At 48.5% G+C, this 23,541-nt stretch overlaps 1 protein-coding gene across 6 annotated transcripts in view; it reads left to right on the forward strand.

Moving 5' to 3' along the window:
- The window catches only part of PACC1 (proton activated chloride channel 1), a 37,418-nt gene extending 14,056 nt beyond the window's left edge, over window positions 1–23,362 (forward strand). For 3 of the 6 annotated variants that reach the window (XM_025877748.2, XM_073900217.1, XM_073900218.1), the window contains 6 exons: window positions 10,870–11,079; window positions 12,505–12,656; window positions 17,307–17,449; window positions 18,411–18,555; window positions 20,642–20,749; window positions 22,411–23,362. In XM_025877748.2, the coding sequence (XP_025733533.1) occupies window positions 10,870–11,079; window positions 12,505–12,656; window positions 17,307–17,449; window positions 18,411–18,555; window positions 20,642–20,749; window positions 22,411–22,572 (920 nt within the window). In that variant the 3' untranslated portion in view covers window positions 22,573–23,362. Of the gene's footprint in view, window positions 1–10,869; window positions 11,080–12,504; window positions 12,657–17,306; window positions 17,450–18,410; window positions 18,556–20,641; window positions 20,754–22,410 lie in introns of those variants that run through there. The other 3 variants (XM_073900215.1, XM_073900216.1, XM_073900219.1) reach the window with 3 other exon arrangements.
- Window positions 23,363–23,541: the final 179 nt, after the last annotated feature.

Below are 23,541 nucleotides of genomic sequence, written 5' to 3' on the forward strand. Positions count from 1 at the left end.
CCCCAGAACTTATTTTATAACTGGAAGTTTTTTGTTTTGTTTTTTTTTAAGATCTATTTATTTATTTGACAGAGACACAGTGAGAGAGGGAACACGAGCAAGGGGGAGTGGGAGAGGGAGAAGCAGACTCCCCACTAAGCAGGGAGCCTCATGTGGGGCTTGATCCCAGGACCCTGAGACCATGGCCCAAGCCGAAGCCAGACGCTCAACAACTGAGCCACCCAGGCACCCCCCCCTTTTTATTTTTAAATTTAAAATGTGTTTATGGTTTTCCACTCATTTTGATTCAGATTGCTTTTAGTGCTGCTGCTTTCTGAAGGAGCATCCTTCTGGAAGCTTTGCTTTTCTTCCTTATAGGTTGGCAAAAGACAGCCAACACACAAAACTGCTGTGTTTGTGCATGGCTACAGACGGTGATTTTATAGCACCCTGGGCATTTCACGTCCATGAGGTAGGAATTACAGCTCTGCACCAGGCGCTGCTGCTTATGCTTCCTCTTCTCTTCCAGGGAGGGATACAGGAGGTCCTTGCAATGGGCATGTTCTTGTGGGGAGGTTGTCACTGCTAGGAAGGCCTGAAGTTTGAATCTCTTAGTTCCTTTTTTGTTCTCTTTTGTCCTTTTTAGTTCTATTTTGCCTATCACCCCCCCCTCTTCTCCCCTCTGGCAACCTCCAACTTGTTCTCTGTATTTATGAGTCCATTTCTTTTGGTTTTGTTTTTTAGATTCTGCTTATAAGTGAAATCATATAGTGTTTGTCTTTTTCTGTCTGACTTAATTTCACTTAGCAGAATATTCCCTGGATCCATCCATGTTGTTGTGAATGGCAAGATTTCATTCTTTTTTTTATGGCTGAGTAATATTCCACATCTTCTTTATCCATTCATCTATTGCTGGACACTTGGGTTGTTTTCACATCTTAGCTATTGTAAATAGTGCTGCAATAGACATAGGAGTGCATATATCTTTTTGAATTAGTGTTTTTGTTTTCTTTGAGTGAATACCCAGTAGTGGAATGGTAGTTCTATTTTTCATTTTTTGAGGAACCTCCATACTGTTTTCCATGGTGACTGTATCCACTTACTTTCCCATCAACACTACATGAGGGTTCCTTTTTCTCCACATCCTTGCCTACACTTATTTCTTGTGTTTTTGGTACTAGCCATTCTGACTGGTGTGAAGGGATATCTCATTGTGGTTTTGATTTGCATTTCCCTGACGATTAGTGATGTTGAGCATCATTTCATGTGTCTGTTGGCCATCTGGATGTCTTCTTTGGAGAATTGTCTTTCAGATCCTCTGCCATTTTTTTAATCTGATTTTTTTGGAGGGTGATACATGAGTTGAATGCGTTCTTGATGTATTTGGGATATTAACCCTTTGTTGGATATATCATTTGCAAATGATATATTATTTAGTAGGTTGCCTTTTCATTTTGTTGATGGTTTCCTTTGCTGTGCAACAGCTTTTTAGTTTGATGTAGTCCCAATAGTTTGTTTTTGCTTGTTTCCCTTGCATAAAGAGATAGATCCAGAAAAATGTTGCTAAGACCAGTGTCCAAGAGATTAATGACTATGTTTTCCTTTAGGAGTTTTATAGTTTCTGGTCTCAATACCATTTTGAGTGTACTTTTGTGTATGTGTAAGTTGTATGGTGTAAGAAAGTGGTTCAGTTTTATTTTTTTTGCACGTAGCTGTCTGGTTTTCTCAACACCATTTATTGAAGAGACTGTCTTTTCCCCATTGTATATTCTTCCCTCCTTTGTTGTAGATTAATTGACCATATGTAAACGTGGGTTCATTTCTGGGCTACCTACTCTGTTCTGTGGACCTTTGTGTCTGTTTTGTGCCAGTACCATACTGTTTTGATTACTGTAGTTTTACAGTATAGCTTGAAATATGGGATTGTGATACCTCCAGCTTTGTTCTTTCTCAAGATTGCTTTGTCTTTTCAGTCTTTTTTAGTTCCATACAGATTTTAGTATTATTTGTTCTAGTTCTGTAAAAATACTATTGGTATTTTGAAAGGGATTGCATTGGATCTGTAGATTGCTTTGGGTAGTATGGACATCTTAACAATATTAATTCATCCAGTCCATGAGTGTGGTTATCTTTTCATTTTTTGGTGTTATCTTCAGTTTCTTTCAACAGTGTTTTACAGTTTTCAGAGTACAAGTCTTTCACTTCCTTGGTTAAATTTATTCCTGGGTATTTTATTCTTTTTGGTACAATCATAAATGGGATTGTTTTCTTAATTTCACTTTCTGCTACTTTGTTATTAGTGTATAGAACTGCAACAGATTTCTGTGTATTAACTTTGTATCCTGCAATTTTACTGAATTCGTTTATTATTTCTAATGGTTTTTAGTGGAGTCTTTAGGGTTTCCGTATATAGTATCATGTTATCTGCAAAAAGTGACAGTTTCACTTCTTCTTTCTAATTTGAATGTTTTTTATTTCTTGTCTGATTGCTGCCGCTAGGACTTCTAGTTCTGTGTTGAATAAAAATGGCAAGAATGGACATCTTGTCTTGTTCCTGATCTTAGAGGAAAAGCTTTCAGTTTTTCACTGTTGAGTATGATGTTAGTTGTGGGTTTGTCATATATAGCCTTTATTATGTTGAGATATGTTCCCTCTAACCCTTTGAGAGTTTTTTTAATCATGAATGGATGTTGAATTTTGTCACATGCTTTTGCTGTGTCTATTGGGATGATCATATGGTTTTTATCCTTCATTTTGTTAATGTGGTGTATCACATTGATTTATTTGCAGATATTGAACCATTCTTGCATAAATCCCTCTGGAATAAATCCCGCTTGATCTTGGTCAATGACCTTTTAATGAATTGTTGAATTTGGTTTGCTAATATTTTGTTGAGTATTTTTCTATCTATATTCATCAGGAATATTGGCCTGTCATTTTCTTTTTTTGGTAGTGTCTTTGGTTTTGGTGTTGGGGCAATCTGAACAGAAATCTGCTTAGATTTTTTATTTCTTCCTGATTCAGTCTTGGAAGATTGTATATTTCTAGGAATTTATTTCTTCTAGGTCGTCCAATTTGTTGGTGTATAATTTTTGTAGTAGTCTTTTATAATCCTTTTTATTTCTGTGTTATCAGTTTTAATTTCTCTTTAATTTCTGATTCTTTGAGTTCTCGCTCTTTTTCTTGATGAGTCTGGCTATAGTTTTATCAATTTTGTTTATCCTTTAAAGAACCAGCTCTTGGTTCATTTATATCTACTTGATCTTTATTATTTCCTTTCTTTTACTAACTTTGGGCTTTGCTTGTTCCTCTTTTTCTAGTTTCTTTAGGTGTAGGGTTAGATTGAGATTTTTCTTGTTTGTTGAGGTAGGCCTGTATTGCTATAAACTTCTCTCTTAAAACTGCCTTTGCTGCATCCCAAAGATTTTGAACTGTTGTGTTTTCATTTTCATTTGTTTCCAGGTATTTTTTTTTAATGTTCTTTTTGATTTCTTCATTCACTCATTTGTTGTTTAGTAACATGTTGTTTAGCCTACATGTGTTTCTGCTTTTTTCTAGTCTTTTTTTTTTCTTGTAATCTCTATAGTTTCATACAGTTGTGGTCATAAAAGATATTTGATATGATTCCAGTCTTCTTAAATTTATTGAGACTTGGGCGCCTGGGTGGCTCAGATGGTTAAGCATCTGCCTTCGGCTCAGGTTGTGATGCCAGGGTCCTGGGATCGAGTCCTACATTGGGCTCCCTGCTCCTTGGGAGCCTGCTTCTCTCTCTCTCTCCCCCTCTCTCTCTCCCTCTGTCTCTCATGAATAAATAAATGAAATATTAAAAAAAATTTATTGAGACTTATTTTATGACCTAATGTGATCTTTTCTGGATAATGTTCTATGTGTGCTTGAAAAGAATGTGTATTCTGTTGATTTTGGATGGAATGTTCTGTTTATATCTAAGTCTATCTGGTATAATGTGTCATTTAGAGACACTGTTTCCTTATTGATTTTCTGCCTGGATGATCTATCCATTGGTGTAAGTGGGGTGTACCATCAATTTCTCTCTGTTAATATTTGCTTCATGTATTTAGATACTCCAATGTTGGGCAGAGATACTTACAATTATTATATCCTCGTGTTGGATTACTTTATCATTATGTAATGCCCTTCTTTGTCTCTTGCTATAATCTGTTTTAAAGTCTATTTTGTCTGTTAAAGTATTGCTACTCCAGTTTTGGGGGGCGGTTGTTTTTGTTTTTGTTTGTTTTTTTTCTGCTTTCATTTGCATAGTAAATGTTTTTTCCATCCATTCACTTTCAGGTCTCAGGTGAGTCTCTTGTAGCCAGCATGTAGATGGGTCTTGTTTCTTTATCCATTCAGTCTTTTGACTGGAGCATTTAGACTGTTTACATCTAAAGTTTTGATAGGCATGTACTTATTGCCATTGTGTTTACTGTTTTCTGGTTGTTTTTGTAGTTTTTCTCTGTTCTTCTCTTGCTCTCTTCCCTTGTAATTGATGACTTTCTTTGGTGTTACGTTTGGATCCCTTTCTCTTTATTTTTTGTGTATCTAGTACAGATTTTTAGTTTGTGGTAACCATGAGGTTCATATATAATATCCTAAGTATATAGCAATCTATATTAAGTTGGTCATTTAAGTTCATACACATTCTAAAAGCACTAAATTTTTACTCCCCGTTTTTATGTATATGATGTCATAGTTTACATCTTTCTATTTTGTGAATCTCTTCACTAATGTTTTAGATATAATTGATTTTACTACTTTTGTCTTTTAACCTTTATACTAGCTTTCTAGGTGATTGATCTACTACCTTTACTACATGTTTACTTCCACCTATGAAATTTTTTCCTTTCCTTATCTTCTTCTAGTTATGTTCTATTCTGCTTAAAGAAGTCCCTTTAATGGCCAGGTTAGTGGTGATGAACTCCTTTAAATTTTGTTTGTCCAGGAAACTCTCTCTCCTTCAATTCTGAATAATAACCTTGCTAGGTAGAGTATTCTTGGTAGTAGGATTTTTCTTTCAGCACTTTGAATATATCATGCCACCTCAATGTTTCTGCTGAAAAATCAGCTGATAGCCTAATGGGATTTCCCTTGTTAGTTACTTTTTGCTTTTCTCTTGCTGCCGTTAAGATTCTCTCTTTGGGGCACCTGGGTGGCTTAGTCAGTTATGTGTCTGCCTGCGGCTTAGGTTATGATCCCAGGGTCCTGGGATCAAGCCCCACAGGGAGCCTGCTTCTCCCTCTTCCCCTCTTCCCCACTTGTGTTCTCTCTCCCAGTCAAATAAATTCTTAAAAAAAAAATAAGATTCTCTCTTTATCTTTAATCTTTGACATTTTAATTATTATGTCTTGGTGTGGACTTTGTTGAATTCATCTTATTTGGGGCTTTGTGGATATCTCTTTTCCCAAATTAGAGAACTTTTCAGCTATTATTTCTTCAAATAAGTTTTCTGCCCCTTTTCTCTCTCTTCTGGGACTCCCATAATGCAAATGTTAATACACTTGAAGTTACCCCAGAGATCCTGTAACCTATCCTCAATTTTTTTTTCACTTAAGATTTTTAATATTTTCAAAAAATTTTTTTAAATTTTTTATTGTTATGTTAATCACCATACATTCAAAAGCAAGATTTTTAATATTATAACAGCTGTATCCCACTTTTAAAAAATTTAAATCAATTAATTACTATATAATGTATTAGTTTCTGAGGTAGAGTTCAGGGATTCATCAGTCCTATATAACACCCAGTGCTCATTACATCACATGTCCTCCTTAATGTCCATCATCCTGTTACCCCATCCCCCCAGCAAACCTCAGTTTATTTCCTATGATTGAGAATCTCTTATAGTTTGTGTCTCTCTCTGATTTCGTCTTGTTTTATTTTTCCCCCATTCCTCAGTGATACTGTTTTGTTTCTTAAATTCCACATATGAGGGGCGCCTGGGTGGCTCAGTTGGTTAAGCGACTGCCTTTGGCTCAGGTCATGACCCTGGAGTCCCAGGATCGAGTCCCGCATTGGACTCCCTGCTCGGCAGGGAGTCTGCTTCTCCCTCTGACCTTCCCCCCTCTCATGTGCTCTCTCTCTCTCTCATTCTTTCTCTTAAATAAATAAATAAAAATCTTTAATAAAAAAAATTCCACATATGAGTGAGGTCATATGATAATTGTCTTTCTTTGATTAACTTATTTCTCTTAGCACAATACCCTCTAGTTCCATCCATGTCATTCCAAATGGCAAGATTTCATTTTTTTGATGGCTGAGTAGTATTCCATTGTGTGTTTATACACACAATGGAATGTATACACACACAATGGAATGTATACACACACTATATATATATATATACACACACACACACACACACACCACACTTTTTTATCCATTCATCTGTCGATAACCTATCCTCATTTTTTAAAATTCTTTTTTCTTTTTGCTGTTCAGTGGGTACTTTCTATTATCCTTTCTTCCAGATTGCTGATCCATTCTGCATCTGGTAATCTGCTTTTGATGTCCTCTTCTATATTTTTCATTTCAGTTACTGTATTCTTCAACTCTGGTTGGTTCTTTTTTATGTTTTCTTTCTCTTTGTTGAATTTCTCACTGAGCTCATCCACTCCTCTCTTAGTCTCGTGAGCATGTTTATGACTATTAATCAGGTAGCTTGCTCATCTCTGTTTTGTTTAGTTTTTTTTTCTGAAGATTTGTCTTGTTCTTTTGTTTGGAGCATGTTTATATGTCTCCTCATTTTGTGTGATCTTCTGTGTTTTTTCCATGAATTAGGTGAAACAGCTGCCTCTCCCTGTTTGGAAAGAGTAACCTTCATGTAGTAACTTGCCTGCATAGACTGTGTGTGCCTGGCTGGGTGTAGCTTTGGCTGGCTGACTGGAGCTGTAGTGGGTGCCAACTCGGGGTCCCTGGGTGTTCTCTGCAGGGGGCACCCTGGAAGGGAAAACTGAAGCTGGCACAGGTGAGGGTGGGATGGGGGTCTGGGATGTGTCATGCTGGGGTTTGAGCTTGAGCAGGCATGGGTTGGGGTGTGCCATGCTGGGTCACCTGGTGCTTGAGTAGGCCTGGGTTGAGGGGGGCACCTTGGGAATATGGCTAGGGCTGGTATGGGCTGGGGGCCTGAAGCTCACTGAGGCAGTAGGCAGGCTCGAGTGTCTAACCTCTCCTCCCATCTGTGCTACCGAGGTGAACGGGCAACATAAACGGTGGTGCTCCCCAGCACCTCTGACCCCAGAGAAAATTCTAGCAATTTCCCCACAGTTTGTCAGAGGCTCTAGGGTTAGTGAATGGGTTTCCTTCACCTTTAGTCATTTAAACCTTTTAAACCACAGCTTTTTTTCTGTGCCCCAGGGCAGGTGACTGCACAGGGTCCCTCAGTGCTATCCCTCTCTACTCCAGTCCGCAGCGTCAGGGGAGGTGTGCCTGTTGTTACTGTGTTCCCAGCTCTCGTGCCCTTCTCTGTGTGGTCCCTCTATGTTTTGTTGTGCAGAAGCTGTTGGATCAGCCATCGGTTCTTCAGGAAGAATTGCTTTATATCTGGGTGTAGAATTGATGTGACTGTGGGAGGACATGAGTTCAAGGTCTTCCTATGTTGCCATCTTGGACCCTCCCCTAGTCTGTTTACATTTAATGTAATTATTGATATAGTTGGATTTGGTCCTACCATTTTGCTGTTTTCTGTTTGTCTCGTGTATTTTTTGTTTCTCCGTTCTTTCCTGCAACTTATAAACCTTATGATATTGTATAATTTCTGCCTTAGATAGTCTTCTGTTTTAAAAATACATAAGCAGCTTTTCATATTTACCCACCTGTTTAGCACTTCAGTGATCTTTATTCCTTCCTGTATGTTTGAGAGTTATCATCTAGTGTTAGTTCCCTTTGGCTTTCAGAATTTCTTTAACATGCATTGTGGTGCAGATCTTTTGGCGATGAATTCTCTCAGCTTTTATGTTTGAAAATATCTTTATTTCACCTTCATTTTTTGAAAGTTAGTTTTGCTGGGATTTAATTCATGGTTGACAGAATTTTTTTCTTCCAGCCCTTTAAAGATATTCCATTGTCTTTTGGCCTCCGTTATTTCTGATCAAAAGTTACCTGTCATTAATATAATATCCTCTATGTAATTTGTCTTTTTTTTTTTCTAGCTGCTTTCAAGATTTTTTCTCTTTGCATTTGTAGTTTGTGATTTGCCTGGGAGCGGTTTCTTATTTAGTCTGCTTGGCATGTATTGAGCTTCTAGGATCTGCAAATTGATGTTTCTTTTCTCCAGTTTTGGGAAGTTTGGGCCATTATTTTTTCAAATACTCTTTGTGACCCATTTTCTCTCTTCAGTTAGATGTTGTTAGACTGCTGGATATTGTCCCACAGTTATCTAGATAAGCTCTGTTCAGTTTTTCCTTCAGTTTTTTTTTTTTTCAAATTGTTTAACTTTTGTTTATTTAACTTCAAATGCACTAACTCTTTTTTTCTGCCTTCTTTTGCTATTAAGACAGTGCAGGGAATTTTTTACTTCATTTCATTACTTTCCAGCTTTAGAATTTCTATTTCGTTCTTTTATTTATTTATTTGAGAGAGAGAGAGAGAGAGAGAGCATGGTGGGGGGGAGGGGCAGAGGGAGATGGAGAAACAGGCTCCCTGCTGAGCAGGAAGTCCGATGTGGGGCTTGATCCCAGGACCTCGAGATCATGATCTGAGCTGAAGGCAGATGCTTAACTGACTGAGCCACCCAGGAGTCCCTGGTTCTTTTTTCTGGTGTCTATTTCTCTATTCCCCCTTTGTCCATTCCTTATCTATATATTTTCCTTTAATTCCTTCTAGTGCTGTGAAGTTCCTGTCTGCTGATGGCAACATCTTGGTCATCTTGGCTTTGGTTTCTACACACTACCTTTTTCTTGAGTTCGGGTCATGTTTTCCTGTTTCTGCGCATGTCTAGTGATTTCTGATTCAACAGTAGACATGGTATTGGTACAGTATGGAGGTTCTGGATTCTCTTAAAATCCTCTGAAGGGTTTTTGTCTTAGCAGGTAGTTATGTGATGAGACTCAAGTTCCAACTCCTGGGTTCCCTCTACTACCAGCAGCTGGAATCTCCACTCAGTTCTTTTCATTTGCAGTTGCTGCTTTTTTTTTCTTGGGCCCCCTGGGGTCTCCAGCCAAGAATTTGAACATATTTGCAGATTTGGGGGTTCACCCTCCCCATCCCATCCCTTTCAAGGTTCCCCTTAGCTTTCTGACTGCTCTGCCAGCCCTGCACTCTGCCCACTGCCATAGGGAACTGTGCCCCATAGAGATGGGGACGTGCCCTCAGGCACGACATGCAAATGTATAAGTCTGATCAGGTGCAGTTGCTTTCCTTCCAAGGTCAACTCTTCTCGTTTCTGCCTGCTTTTGATTGCTCCCCAGTGCCTTCACATAACTTTTAAGGATTTTGTCCAAACTTTGTAATTGTTATCTGTAGGAGGGTGGTGTGACTAAGCTACTCTGTCATTGGTGGAAGCCAGAAGCCAAGCACATACCTTTTTGGACTTACATTCACATTTCTCTTCAGCTTTGGGCTCAGCCACTGTGGAGGGTATAGGGCTTTTTTCTCAGGGAGCTCCGGCTTCGGCCGAGGAGTAGACGCAGTGCGGAGAGCAGCCTGGGGGTGTCTCAGTCGGCTTGGGCTGCTGTACTGAAGAACCCCAGGCTGGGTGGCTGGATCAACAGGCATTTTTTTTTTCTCAGTTCTAGAGACTGGAAATCAAAGATCAAGGTGTTGGCCAAGTTTGGTTTCTCACGAGGCCCTTCTCCTTGGCTCGCACATGGCCACCTTCTCCCTGTGTCCCACGGGGCTTTTTCTCTGTGTGTATATGTCCCTGGTGTCCCTTCATCTTTCTTATAAGGACACTAGTCCTGTTGGATCCGGGCCCCACTGTTACGCCATCATTTAACCTTAATTAAGCTCCTTAAAAGATGCCCTATTTCCAAGCGCAGTCACATTGGAGATTAGGGCTTCAGGGTATGAATTTTTTGGACGGACACATAATTTAGTCCGTAGCAGAGCATAATCAAGGCTGGGGATGGTCTGAGGGCAGGCAGGAGAGGCAGAGCCGTGCTGTGGGGATGGCATCAGGACACATTTACCCAGCCGTCGAGTCACTCACCACAGACGACATGCAGGATGCCACTCTCTTCCAGGCACGTTGTGAAGGGCTAGTGGTTCAGCGTGAGCAAGACTGGCCCTGCCCTCACGGAGCTTACAGCCAAGGAGGACAGAAGGACGTGCCGCAGACAGTGAGGTCGCAGAGTGACGAGAAGGGACGTGAGGGGTGCCTTGGGAGCACTGACAAAGGGGTCCTCCAACCAATGTATGGGTCTGGGAAGGCTTCCTTGAGGAGATGCCCTTCTAAACCAGAACCTGAAGTGTGAGTTAGGAGTCAGCTGTGGAAGAAAAGCGCTTCAGGCCAAGCACGGGGTTGGGCAGATGGGAGGGGCCCCGGGGCTGAAGGGGGCTCTGCGTGCTGGAGGGACAGAAAGTCATTTAGCACAGCTGGAGCTGGAGGTGCTGGAGGAGCAGAGTGGTAAGGGAGAAGGCCAGAAAAATTGGTTGGGGCCGGTTTCCATGTTGGATTGTAACTTTGTCCTCCAGATGGGAGGTTCTTAAAGAGAATAACGGTCTCCTTCCGCTTGGAGCCCCCTTTCCGGTGCAGTAAGTGCCTGGTGAATGTCGACATGTGCCATGTGTTATGATTTGGGGGAGGGGGCTGAGGTGGGAGGGTTGGGGGTGCGGGTGACCTTGCCTCCTTGGTAAAGCAGGTAACGGGCCTGGAGGTTGCCGACCACCTCCGGCTGCACCTGCCGCTGGGCTCCGGCTCACTGGTGTGATGTTGTTCAGCCCTGGACAGTGAGTCGGCCTCCAGCAGCATCCGCTTCAGCAAGGCCTGCCTGAAGAACGTCTTCTCGGTCCTGCTCATCTTCATCTACCTGCTGCTCATGGCAGTGGCTGTCTTCCTGGTCTACCAGACCATCACAGACTTCCGTGAGAAGCTCAAGCACCCTGTCATGTCGGTGTCTTACAAGGAGGTGGATCGCTATGACGCCCCAGGTAGAGAGCCTGCCCCGGATGGGCATCGGGGCCGAGGTCTGGGCCACTGGCTTACAGAGGAGCCCCTGTTGCGCTCGCCCACCGTGCTGGGCGCTGCAGGCAGCCGGAGGAGCCCGGGCACGGCCTGGGCGTAGAGGACACACCCAGGGAACTGCTATCAGGCCCCAGCGGAGCATGTCCCGTGCCGAGCAGAGGAGTGGACAGGGTTGGGCATGGTCGCTGCGTGACTGGGGTGGGCAAGGAGGGCTTTACACAGAGAGAGGTTTTGAGCTGGGCTCTGGTAGATGAGAAGAGAGTTTTTCTGGGAGGGGGATCAGTGGGAGCAAAGGTGAGTACAGGGAGGCAGAGGGCTTCTCTGGAGAGAACATGTCTAGTCTGGCTGGAGCTAGTGGGGAAGAGCCGTGGGAGTGACGGGTGGCCGGGGAGGTAAAGCCATCCAGAGGTGGCTGGGGCCCTGCCTGAGGAGGGGGCTCCCTGCCTTTCCTGTTCCAGCGGGAGGCCAGTCCCTGGGGAGGCAGCCACCTCTGCTATAGAGTGGAGTGTCTGCCTCAGGCCGTGAGGCTGGCGCTGGGCTCTGGAAGTGTGGGCATGAGCTCTGGGGGCTCAGGCTGTGCCCACCTACTGTGTGTCCCTGCTCTGCCCACGGGATGCCCGACTCACCCTCTGGATGGCCTGGCCACAGGGCAAAGCCAGAGCCTCGGGTGCCTTTTGCCTGGGCTTCTGGAAAGTGTGCAGCTCGCAGCTTCTTCGCCCATCTTTGCCCTGTCTTGTGTTTGTCCCTCTTCTCTGTGGGTCTGCGTTGGTCCCTTGATCTGCGGGTTTTACTTTCTGATCCCTGGGTCTCTGAGCTCTGCCTGTGTCTGGTGTCACACACTGCTCTCAGGTGTTTCTAGCGCTGAGGTTGGACGGCTATCGTCAGTAGAGCCTGGGATGAGGTGCTCTGGCTGAGGGGAGGGAGGGACCGTCGGGGTGTGACTTGCACACCTGGATCCCCCGATCAGAGCAGGAGGTGTGAGAGGCAAAGCGAGCCGTGGGGAGTCCCACAGCTGGCGGCCTCCCAGTGAATCTGCAGGTGGGTGGTGGTGCTGGGGGTTGGTGCTGCCAGGCTCCGTCACGGAGGCCCCCTCAGGGTGTGCTGAGCAGGGTTGTGAAGTAGGGTGGGTTTTGGTGCAGGCGCCAGGGAGGCCAGGAGAGGGGCTTTCTGGGAAGGGGACTGTGTCTTCCGTTCGAGTAGGGCTTTCTGAGGGCCACCGACGTGGCTCCCCACCCCCCATAACCCTCTTGTTCTCCCTCCTCTGCCATCACCTGGGGAGTCATGAACTTGGGTTGTTGGTGGGTGTGAAAAAATGTGTGTGATGTGATTTTAGGGGTGTGGCCGGGGACTGTGACTTCTGACATGCCCTTTTTCCTGTTTGTGCCCCCTAGGGATTGCTCTGTACCCGGGTCAGGCCCAGCTGCTCAGCTGCAAGCACCATTATGAGGTCATTCCGCCTCTGAGGAGCCCTGGCCAGCTGGGCGACATGAACTGCACCACCCAGAGGATCAACTACACAGACCCTTTCTCCAACCAGACCCTGGTAACTCCCGTTCCCCTGCGCCAGGCCTGGGCAGGTGTCAGCCCTGCACCCTGCGTCCCCCGGTCTTCTTCCTGCCACGAGGCCGCTCACGCTCCCTTTGTGCAGGCCCTTGGCCCCCAGCGACCACGAGGCTGTCCCAGTTGGAGTCATGGCCATGGCTGGCTGGCCTGCATCAGGAAGGGCTGTGGGGGCTTCGGCATTCTCCGAATGATCCTCAGGGATTCCTGACACTGTGATAAGATCCTGTCCTTGACGGAAGGACAAAGGGCTGCAGGGTGAGGCCAGTGTGGTGTCGTGGAGTGAGTCCTCTACCTGAGTGCCCACCAGAATTGCCACGTGGGGCCAACTGAATCATTCATTCCTGGGGGCGGCGTCTGGGAATCCGTACTTTGAAATAAATAGGCCAATGTAAAGAAGCCGGTCTGGGAACAAGGACCCTGGGCCCCGGTGGCACCTGCACAGGGTTTTGGAGACAGGGAAGGAATTTTATATTTATTTACATCTTCTCTTTTGCATCCTGTGCCCTTGTTTCGGAAAGGATTGCACGGGGCTGAGTGCGGGTTTTCCAGTAGAGACAACATCATGCTGTGTTTGTGTCTGTGCACAGTTCCAGTAGCTGGGAGTGTCTGGACGAGCAGGGGTCTCCCCCCGGCCCCTGGAGCGGCGGGAGGTGAGCTGTGGATGGGGAATGGCCGGGGGAGAAGAGCTCCCGTGGCTCCTCGGGGTGGGTCGAAGGTGGAGAGTCCCGCCGGGATGGTTCTGTTCACATTTATTCTAGGCTTCCTCCTAAGATCCGGCAGAAACTAGAGTAAAATAAAGTTTCCATGACAGCCCCACAAACCCAGAACAGGTATCACCAGTGGACGAGACATTTTGAACTGGTGTAAACCACAGATTGGGTCAGATGGACTGAGCAGGCAGACCAGAGAAAGCCCACACCCTGAAACAGGCGCAGGAGAGGCTTGGGAGAGGGGAAAGCCTTCCTTCTGGCTCCCAGCTCCCCCTTGGCGGGCTCAGAGGGCAGGGCCGCGGTCAGGGGCAGTGGTTGGGACAGTCATCATGGGACAGTCTTCACAGGACTGCCCGTTGGCAGGACCTGCTGTGCCTCCTGTCCTCCCAGGGTGCGCAGAGCCGCTGGGCATAGTGTTTGCTTCTGGGTAAGAACATTCTCTGCAGAGGCTCGGGGGAGGTTCCCTGCTTGGGTGCTGGGGCAGCAGAGGGAAACGGAGCAGAACTTGAGACTGGGCCTCCATGGTGGAGCGGGGTGACAGGTACTGGAGAGGAATCTCTTACCAGGAGAGAAATCCACCAAGTACCTGGCCTGCCGGCATTGCCTGCCCACCGCCACGGAGCGTCAGCCTGGGCGAGCACAAGAACCACCCGGGGCGGGGGGCACCCGCACCCCAGACCTGTGCTCATCACCTAGCCCCACCTTCAGAAGTGGGAATGGAGAATTAAGGCCCATTAGACATTTACAGGGAACTAGCGGCATAGAAGAGGACCAAGAGGAGCAAACAGAATGGACTCTCCAGAACAGGGAAGCGGATGCTAATTGAAATGAAAAGGAACGTAATTTTTAGAAACGTTAAGGAAGAGCAGGCGGGGTCTCGTGGGGGCCGGACCCTGGGGCCCTGGCTGAGCGGCGCCGCCCAGGATCCCCTCGCGCTCGTTCCCAGACCTGGTGGTGCCGGTTATACTTAGGCAGTAGTCACGTGATTTAAATATTATGAACACCCATGAAATGGGGGCACACAAGGAGGGTTGTCAGCACAGAAACTGCGTTGAAGGCTGTTACCGCCTGCAGCTCCGGATGATGCTTAGTCTTCTCCAGCGGTTCGTGATGTGGCTCCTTGCGGTCCAGCTGTCAACTGGGAGGGGTCTGGCCTCTCTGGACGCCAGGCCCCCCACCCAAGCAGCAGGGGGAGGTGAGGCGGGGGGTGGGAGAGATCGACAGGGAAGCACAGGAGAGCTCCCGTGGGGAAGGGGGGCCGTGGTGAGCTCACGGCAGCTGGGGGGCACCTGGGGGGCGCCAGTGAGGCCCTCTGGGGGCGGCCTGTGGCATGTGGTGCCTCTGCAGGCCCCGAGGGAGCTCCATGGTTAGAGGCGTCTGTGTGCTCTGTTAGCCCCCTGGCTGATTGGGCCTTGGTGGAGGTCCTCCGTGGCTGTGCCTGGAGTGGACATCGGAAAATAAGCCCCCAGCTCCCTACACCCCTGCCGCTGAGGCCTTGGAGGTTGGCTTGTCATCCGGCTCCCGCCCCTGCCCCCTTTGTTTGCAGTGTGCCGTCTGGGAAATGGGTAGGCTTCAGGCTTTTTGCATCCTGGCCAGTCTGTGTGCAAGCGGCCCACTGGGGGCCTCCTCTGACCTGCTTCAGCAGACTTCCGATTCTCATGTTGCCTAGGCTCCCTCGTGCCCTCAGTTCGGTGCACTTTTACCGCATTACGGCCACCGCTGTCCCAGCCTGTAGGACCCGTTCCATTCCTCACTGCCTGACGTGTTCCCGGGGTCCACATGGTATGCCCTTGCCCCTTTTCAGTTTGTTCCCAGAGCATTCCAGTTCCAGAAAGTAGCTTGTGTGTTGGGCACAGACTAGGCCGAGCTGCTGGGCAAAAACACCCCAAACAGACACTGTGGCCGAGACCAGAGAGAAGTCTGGAGCCAGTCTTCTGGAGCTTCTTTGGAGCCAGTCGGGCATGCGGGTGGGGGGCGCTGGGGGCAGTCAGCGATGGCTTCTGTCTGCCACTCTGCCATCCGCAGGGCAGGCTCTTGGGCCTCGTGGGCAGCCCTGGCTTGCCGTGACGGGCACATGCGGACTCGCCCGAGTCACTTCTGTGCGTGTTCCAGGAACTTCATCATGTGACGGTGGCCGGGGCCAGAACGGAGGCCCCAGCAGGGTGGCCGTGTCCCCGAAATCCGGGATTGGGGAAGTGGTTCTGGTTCTCCAGGAGGAAGTGGATGGTGGGAACAGTTAGCTTTCTCTGCCGCTCCTCGACATGTCACGGAAAGGTTGAGATTACAATGGACAGAGATCTCTCGGGAAAATGCAATAAGAGGCAGGCGTGAGGGGCGGCTTCGCATCAGTTGAACTGGAATACTAGGTGCAAAGGGCTCCAAGAGGGTTGGTTAATACGGATAAAAAACAAATAGGACTCTCCACTAAGATGTAACAGTCAGAAATCTGTGTATGCAAAACAGCGTTCCACTTGTATATTTTAGGCAAAGCCTGTTAGAAATAAAAAATACCTGTTGCCTTAAAGGGTGACTAAATTCGTACTTTTCTCTCTCATGTCCACAGATCAAACAGATGCAAAGGAGTAAGGATAAGAACCGAACAGCACAATTCATAAATTAAGAGTGAGCGTGTGGAACACTGTGCTTGACGGTGCTCCCTCTTCAAATGTCTGTAGAGCATTGATCAAAGTTATTGATGTAAAGATTTTTTTCCCCCAAGTTAATCTATAAATCCAGTGTCATCAGTTGATTTTTATCATGGAATTTAACAATCTAGTTTTAAAAAGTCCTCTTAGAAGAGCACCTGTGCAACGATCACTCCGCCGGGTTTGGGGGTAGGGAGCAGCGCCGCGGACCTGCCCGGATAGATGGCAGAACAGTGTAAACCTGGGGGTCAAACCTGTGTCTGTCCGTTGCCTGGGAAGCAGGAGGTAGATCCCTATTTCACACCAGATACAAAACTGAAAGCCAGGCATATGAAGTGCCTGAATGTAAAAACATGTAAAAAGTGTTATAAAATACAGGAGAGGGGCTCCTGGGTGATTCAGTCGGTTAAGCATCTGACTCTTGATTTCGGTTTAGGTCACGATCTCAGGGTCATGAGATCAAGCCCCACATCAGGTTCTGGGCTCAGTGGGGGGGTCTGCTTGGGATTCTCTCTTTCCCTCTGTCTCTGCCCCTTTTCCTTTGCCCCTCCCCCCCATGCATGCTCTCATGCACATACTCTCTCAAAAAACAAAAAAAAATATAGACCGTTGATGTAGTTTTGGTTTTCCTTGGCAAGAAAACCCAGAGCCATAAAGAAAAAGATTTATAGATATCACTGTATTAAATTTAAAGCTTCATGTAACAAATGACATTAGAAACAAAGTTGATGGAAAAGTGACAGACTGGAAGAAAACATTTGTACGTGTAATGGATGTAAGCTAGCACCCTTTTTATTAAGTAGAGCAAGCATGCATCAGCAGGGGAGGGGCAGAGGCAGAGGGAGAGGGGGAGAATCTCAAGCGGAGTCAGGGAGCCTGACTCATGCTCGATCTCATGACTCTGAGGGACCCTGTGGCAGGTCTGAGATCATGACCTGAGCCAATGTCAAGAGTCAGATGCCCAGCGGACTGAACCATCCAGGCGCCCCACTAGCATCCCTTCTCAGTAGAGGACTCCCCTAGCGCAGACCACCACTGAGAAAAGTGGATGGAGGACAGTTGCTCTCAGCTCTGGTCCGGCTCATACCCAGAGGGCCACCCCGTGGGGCTGAGCAGGGGTGAGCATGGACAGCAGCGGGGGTGGCCTGTGGTCCTCTGGGGTCCGCGGGGCGAGGGGCTTTCCAGTCACAGTGTCTCGGGGGGGGGGAGGGTGCGGTCAGGAGTACAGCAGCCGTGGCTCCTCCAGGGCTGATCGTGGCCTTTGTGTCTCTGCAGAAATCCGCCCTGATTGTGCAGGGGCCCCGCGAGGTGAAGAAGCGGGAGCTGGTCTTCCTCCAGTTCCGCCTGAATGAGAGTAGCGAGGACTTCAGTGCCATCGATTACCTCCTCTTCTCGTCTTTCCAGGAGTTCCTGCACAGGTGGCCTTTCAAGTCCGCAGCGGGCGGGCCCATCCCGGGGCAGGGGCGGGCACTGCCCAGGGGACTGACCTGGAGATCAGTGGCTCGGGGACCTGCCTTCACAAAGCACAGCAGGTCCGATGTGGGGCACGTTCGGACTCGTGGGCTGAGAGGCTTGGTCCTGTCACAGCCGGGACCTTGTGCACCCCCCGAGTCGTGGGCCAGGTCTCCCCCTCAGTGTCAGCCCTTAGTGTGTGTTTGCCATGTGCATTTAATATGGGGATGAAAGTTCCTATCTGCCCAGTGGGGTGGGGGGGTGGTGTGGGGCAGGGGGGACCCCCCAGCCCCTCTCTGGTGCCTGGAGTGCTCGTTGGGACTGTGAGCATTTTCGTCACATGCCCGAGCTGGCATGACCCCGGCCTCCAGGTCGTGCAGAGCCCGGGGCCCCGTTGAAGGGAAGTGGGTGGCAGTCACCACGGAGGAGAGGCCGTTCCCCTGCCTGAGGCTGTGGGCCACCTCCCCCCGCTCACACACCCCTGCTCCGTCCTTCCGTTTCAGAGCTTGGAGCCTTGGCCGGGGCGTCTTCCGCCCTGTCTGCTCCCCGCCCCCCCGCACTCCCTCCACCCTCCCTGCGCAGAGCTGCTGGCTGCACAGGTGCCCCGGGTGTCCCGTCTGGTGAGGTCCCCCTCACTGGGCCTCTCAGGAGGAGGCTGGCGGGCGCACCTGCGTTCTCGGGGCCAGTGCTCGGGGAGCAGGTGGGAAGGAGGAAGGACCTCCCCCATGGGGGGCCGCCTCGAGGTGGGTGGCAACTCTCCCTGCGTCTGCAAACCCAGATCAGAGCTTGGAAAGGAGGCAGGAAGTGGGCAGCATCGTGGTGGTGCCAGCCAAGAAAGCGGCTCCAAGTAGGGGCTGGGGTTTGAGTCTGGCCGAGGTTGCGTCCTGCTGTCGGCCTCACTGGGCCCGCCCTTCTCTGCCTTCCAAGCCCAGACAGGGTGGGCTTCATGCAGGCCTGTGAGAGCGCCTATTCTAGCTGGAAGTTCTCCGGGGGCTTCCGCACGTGGGTCAAGATGTCCCTGGTGAAGACGAAGGAGGAGGACGGGCGGGAGGCGGTGGAGTTCCGGCAGGAGGTAGGTGGCACTGGCTTCGGGGTCCGCCGCCGGCCGCCTCCAGCCTTGACTCGGGGGTGGAGAGTGGCTTTGTCGAAGAGATGACCTCTGGGCGGTCTTCAGAGTGGGAAGGGACCCCGTGGCAGGGGGGATTCGTGTTCCCCAGGCCCTTCCGTGGGCCACTGTCGGTCCTCAGCAAACACGTGGGTCAAGCAGAGCAGGTGACTGGCCCTGCACGGCCCGGATTCTTGGCCCTCAGGCTGCCGGCCGCATGGAAGATGGGTGATGTGCAGGGAAGAGACCAGATCCGGTGGCCTCTGAAGGTTGAACGCGTGAGCATCCGTTGGGATGTGGGGCGGGGGGGCGGGATACTAGGTTGCTTCTTGTATTAATTTCTTTATCATCCTTTTTCCATTTCTTAATATTTTGAAAGGTGTGTCACATTAGAACAGTAATAATCATGTCACATCACTTCTGAAAAAGTCACGTATATGTTGGATATATGCTCAAAATGTGATCCTAACGGGAAGTGCGATTGAAAGCTTTCCGCCCCCTGGCCTGCAGCCCTGGGATGCACCAGGGGTTTCTAGCCAGGGCCCCGGCGGTAGATGGGGGAGGAGCCGGGGAAGAGGCCTGGCAGTGGGGATGGAGGGAGAGGGCATCTTGGTTGCCGCAGCAGGGCTGTTTTCATCAGCTGCCGCTGAAAGCAAGGCTGCACCCCTACCTTTGGGACTTCCACCTTGGCTGTGGCCGCCCCCCTGCCCACATCCACACTCAGAGCCAGCCATCCTGTGTATCAGTGGCGGGGTGCCTGCTAAGGCAGCGAGGAGACGGGTCTGTTCTAGAAACCTCTGTTCCTCCCTGGAGATGTTGCAGTGGGCTGGACTCTGAGGGGCAGCATCGGGAAGGGTCTGGGTTGGAGTAGGGGGACCGACTCCATCGATGCGGCTGTCACTGGCCAGAAGCCAATGCCCCTTCCCTGCCTCTGGGTCCTCAGACTACTCCAGATTAGAGACCTTTTGGAAGGGCTTGAAGCCGGTTTTCTTCAAGAGGACAGGCTTTTTTCCTGCCCTGGGATGTGGCAACTTTCCTGGCAATGGGTCCTTAAAGTATTCTAGTTTGTCAGATAACTGTCACGTTCTGGAGTTTTCCTGCGCACTTTTCTCCAAGAACCCCCAGGACCTTCCTCATCTGGCCCCACAGTGGCTGAGAAAAGGAGACTCGATACGTGCACCTTGCAGTTAGGTGCAGCCTGCCTACCCGGCTCCCCCGCAGCTCCCCCGTGACCGGAACCCAAAGGGGCCAAAGGCCCAGCGAACCTACGCATTTTAGAATGTTTGTGCCGTTCGGTATTGTCTAAACTGGAAGTCTTTTGGTGGGTGACGTGAACTCTTGAACAAAGTTTAAAAGTTTTTTTATAGAGTGTTTTAAAGTTTAAAGTCCTTAATGCATATATTGTCTTCTTTGATCCTGACTGCCCCTTAGTGGTGTCGGCACTTTGCTGGCTGTGTGGCAAGGGGCTAAGTGAGGCTCAGCTCGGGGGGTGGACACGGCCCTTCGGCTGCACCTGGGCTTCTGCCCCTGGAACCTGTTTGCTCTCCGTGACACCAGGCAGAGTTTCTAGTAATTGATAACCAGATCTTACCAAGCACGCCTACTAAATATTTACAGGGAATGCTCAGCCGGGTGGGTCTGTGAGGTTGAACTTTGTCCCTGTAGACCTGAAGGGTTGAAATACTCTGCTTTTAAGATCAAGTATTTTGAAGTTTGAGGTTTCTGTGGCTTCTAATCATGCCTTAACATGATACTGTGAGTATGGTTTAATCATGAGTCCAGATACATAATGACAGTTTTGGTGATTCTCCAGAATACCTATTGTACATCCCGGGTCCTATTCATTTCCCCAAAGAGCTGGAAACCAGGGTAAAGTCTCGGCTCTTGTACAAGTGTCAGGATGTTGTTTATGAGATTTCTGGCTTTCTCTGTCCAGAAAATGGTATGAAGAGAACCAAGGTCCAAGATCCCCTAACTACCCTCTCCTTTCCTGCCACCCAGGCTAGGGAGGGGCACAGAGGTGGTAATACTGCTATCTTTTCTTTGTACCTAGACCAGTGTGGTTAACTACATTGACCAGAGGCCCGCCGCCGAGAAAAGTGCTCAGTTGTTTTTTGTGGTCTTTGAATGGAAAGATCCTTTCATCCAGAAAGTCCAAGATGTGAGTATTACTTCAGGTTACAAGAGCAGACTCCCTGCGCTGAGGTATTTTGACTCATCCTTGCAGGCTGTAGGCTGTCCTTGTCTCCTTTCATGGCACAAATTAGTTTGTCATTTCTGACATTCACGTCCTGTGTTAGTTGTGTTTCATTGGCCTTGCCATCACTATATAGTTGGCCCCGTGAAGGTGGGGACTTCATCTTTTGCTCACCATCGTTTTACCTGCTGTGTGGCAGGGTGCTCGGTACAGAGTACTTGCTTGGTAGTAATGTTAAGTGACTGAGCAGAGTAGAAAGCATGGATCGCATTAAGCTAATGTCTAGATGACAGCTTTTGGAAGCCCTTCTTTTTTAATGGGTCTCTGTTGGATAATCCTTATTTGTTGTCAGAGCAGAAAGGTACAAATAAAAATTAACAGTGTGTCAATTAATGGCAGGTTCTCAGCCTCAGTCTGGGGAGGGGGTTGGGGAAGAATGATGGGACGGCTTTGCTAAAGGAACATTCCAGGGAGACACCATCCACCAGAGCCAGGCCCCGATCTAATACTGATTGGCATTTAGATAATCCCAAAGTGTCCTGAAGTCGTGGCTTCGGGGAAGCACCTTCCGTGGCCGAGACCCAGACGTGGAGGGTCCCTGTGGCATGAGCTCCTCCATAACCTCCCCCGCCCCCCCGGGAGGTGTGGACCGGCAGGACCATGTGCACAGGGGCGCGTGCAGTGTGCTGAATCTGGGTTCCAGGTGGAAGAATGGATGCCTTCAGCTCGACACGTACAAGTGCGTGATGAGACATTTTCCACTTAGGCTGTTACTCAGTAGGTGCCCATCGGGCCAGGGAAAGGCCACGCTCGAAAGAGACCTGCTTTTCTCGAGCGGTCACTCAGCTGCTTCGCAGCCCCGAACAGTGGCGCTGGTGTAACCGTTTTGTGTCTGTGAGCCCTGAGGCTCCAGTTGGCCACGTTCACCCTGCTAAACTGACTTCCCATGCTGGGGACTCAGAAACCAGGGCTGAGACCTCGGCCCAGAAGCGTTTAACATTTAGCGAGAGCTGTGAAGGGACTCGTTGCAGACAGTAAGTAGCTGCCGGAGGGCTTTGTGGGGTAAAGGTCTCTGCCGAAGTGGAGAGGGTTTTGGCCCCCAAGGAGCCGTGCAGGGTCGGTGCACTTGGGTAGCAGGAAAGCAGTGCAGCCATCAGAGGGCACAGCCTGGGGGCAGGAGTCCGGGGCGTGAGACCGTCACTGGACCGGGTGGAGGACAAGTTTGCATCACTGAGAGATGGGAAGAAAACAAGAGGAACTGACCTGATGCAGTGGGTACAGTTTTGGGGGAAATTTGTCTCAAAGCAAGTTCCCTTACTGTGGATGAGGCCAGAAATTTAAGCCTCAGTACTGAGTATCTAATCTGTGCAAGAGTTTTAAGAAACTCCCCCCCGCCCCGGATCCGTTTATCGTAGGAAGGGATTAGTATTTTTCTTCTCATACTTGAGCTCTGCACCTTCAAGGTATAGTCGGAACGAAGTACAGTCATGGCAGTTTTAGGACCCGACTGTTTTTCTTGTCACTCCCATCATTTAGGGTAGGAGGCCCTTGACAGAAATGCTGATATGACCTAGGAATCAGAGTTGAAGCACACTGAGAAGCTTGTGTTTGTTGCTGTTTTCCAGATAATCACCGCCAATCCTTGGAACACAATCGCCCTTCTCTGTGGGGCCTTCTTGGCATTGTTTAAAGCAGCAGAGTTTGCCAAACTGAGTGTGAAATGGATGATCAAAATTAGGAAGAGATACCTTAAAAAAAGAGGTCAGGCAGCAAACCACATAAGCTGAGGTGGCCTCGTGGTGTTCATAGAACTGCCCCCGGTGATGGAAGTTCTCGCCACTTCATTGTCCACCGAGCAACCGGTGGCCCTGTGCTCACTTGAAACGAGCCTCCACTGCGAAAAGCAGCCTGCCAGACCACAGCTTCGACCCTGGCCCCAAAACAGGATGTTTAGAGCCAGTGGATAACCTAAAACCTATTTAAGTATTTAAATTATTAACGAACATTTTTGGACATATGAATAGGGATTGTGGACGATGGAATTAGATACGTATCAGGTTTTCTGAAGGTTTGTGAAGCTGCCTTATTTGGTTTGGTGTCTAGTTAAGCTCTAACGGGATAATTAAGGCTCTACATTTCACCTTAGTCTCCCCCCCCCCCCCCGCGCCACCCAAGGTTTTTTAAGTGGACAGAAGAGAGCGTGATTTTTTCCCCAAATCCTGACGATGCAGATGCACAGGTTATGCGTTGAAGCCTCTGCACCCTGTACCCAAAGGCAGAATCCCTTATGTCTCCGGCATCATCTGCCAGTTACATTATCTGGCCTCTGACATGCTCTTTCATTTGTTAAATTTTAAAATGGGACTTTTTTAAAGCTACTAGAAACTAGTGCTACGCTTTCTTGTGGATTGACTAGCCCCCTACCTGTCTGGCTAGAATATTTGTTGATGCAGGTGTAAGAGTGCAAAGTGATTAACCTGCAAAAGCACTGGGACATGTGTACAGAGGAGGTGCCTACTCAGTATATTTTGATGATTTTATTAACAGGTAAATAAAAGTTAGGTTAATGCAAAAGGAGTCCGTGTGCCAGTATGAATATCTGCTAAATTGGTAGACACCAGTACGCTTTCATTTTGTGACCTCCAAATAAGTGGCCACGTGAGCTTGGACTCCCAAGATGGATGGATCTGGACTCCCGAGGTACGTCATGACTGTGTCCAAGGAAGGGTAGGTGGCCCAGTCGGGAAGAGTGACAG

The sequence above is a fragment of the Callorhinus ursinus genome, unplaced genomic scaffold, assembly GCF_003265705.2.
Source record: "Callorhinus ursinus isolate GAN/ISIS: 27379988/994484 unplaced genomic scaffold, GSC_fseal_2.0 scaffold13, whole genome shotgun sequence".
In the NCBI taxonomy this organism is placed as follows: Eukaryota; Metazoa; Chordata; class Mammalia; order Carnivora; family Otariidae; genus Callorhinus; species Callorhinus ursinus.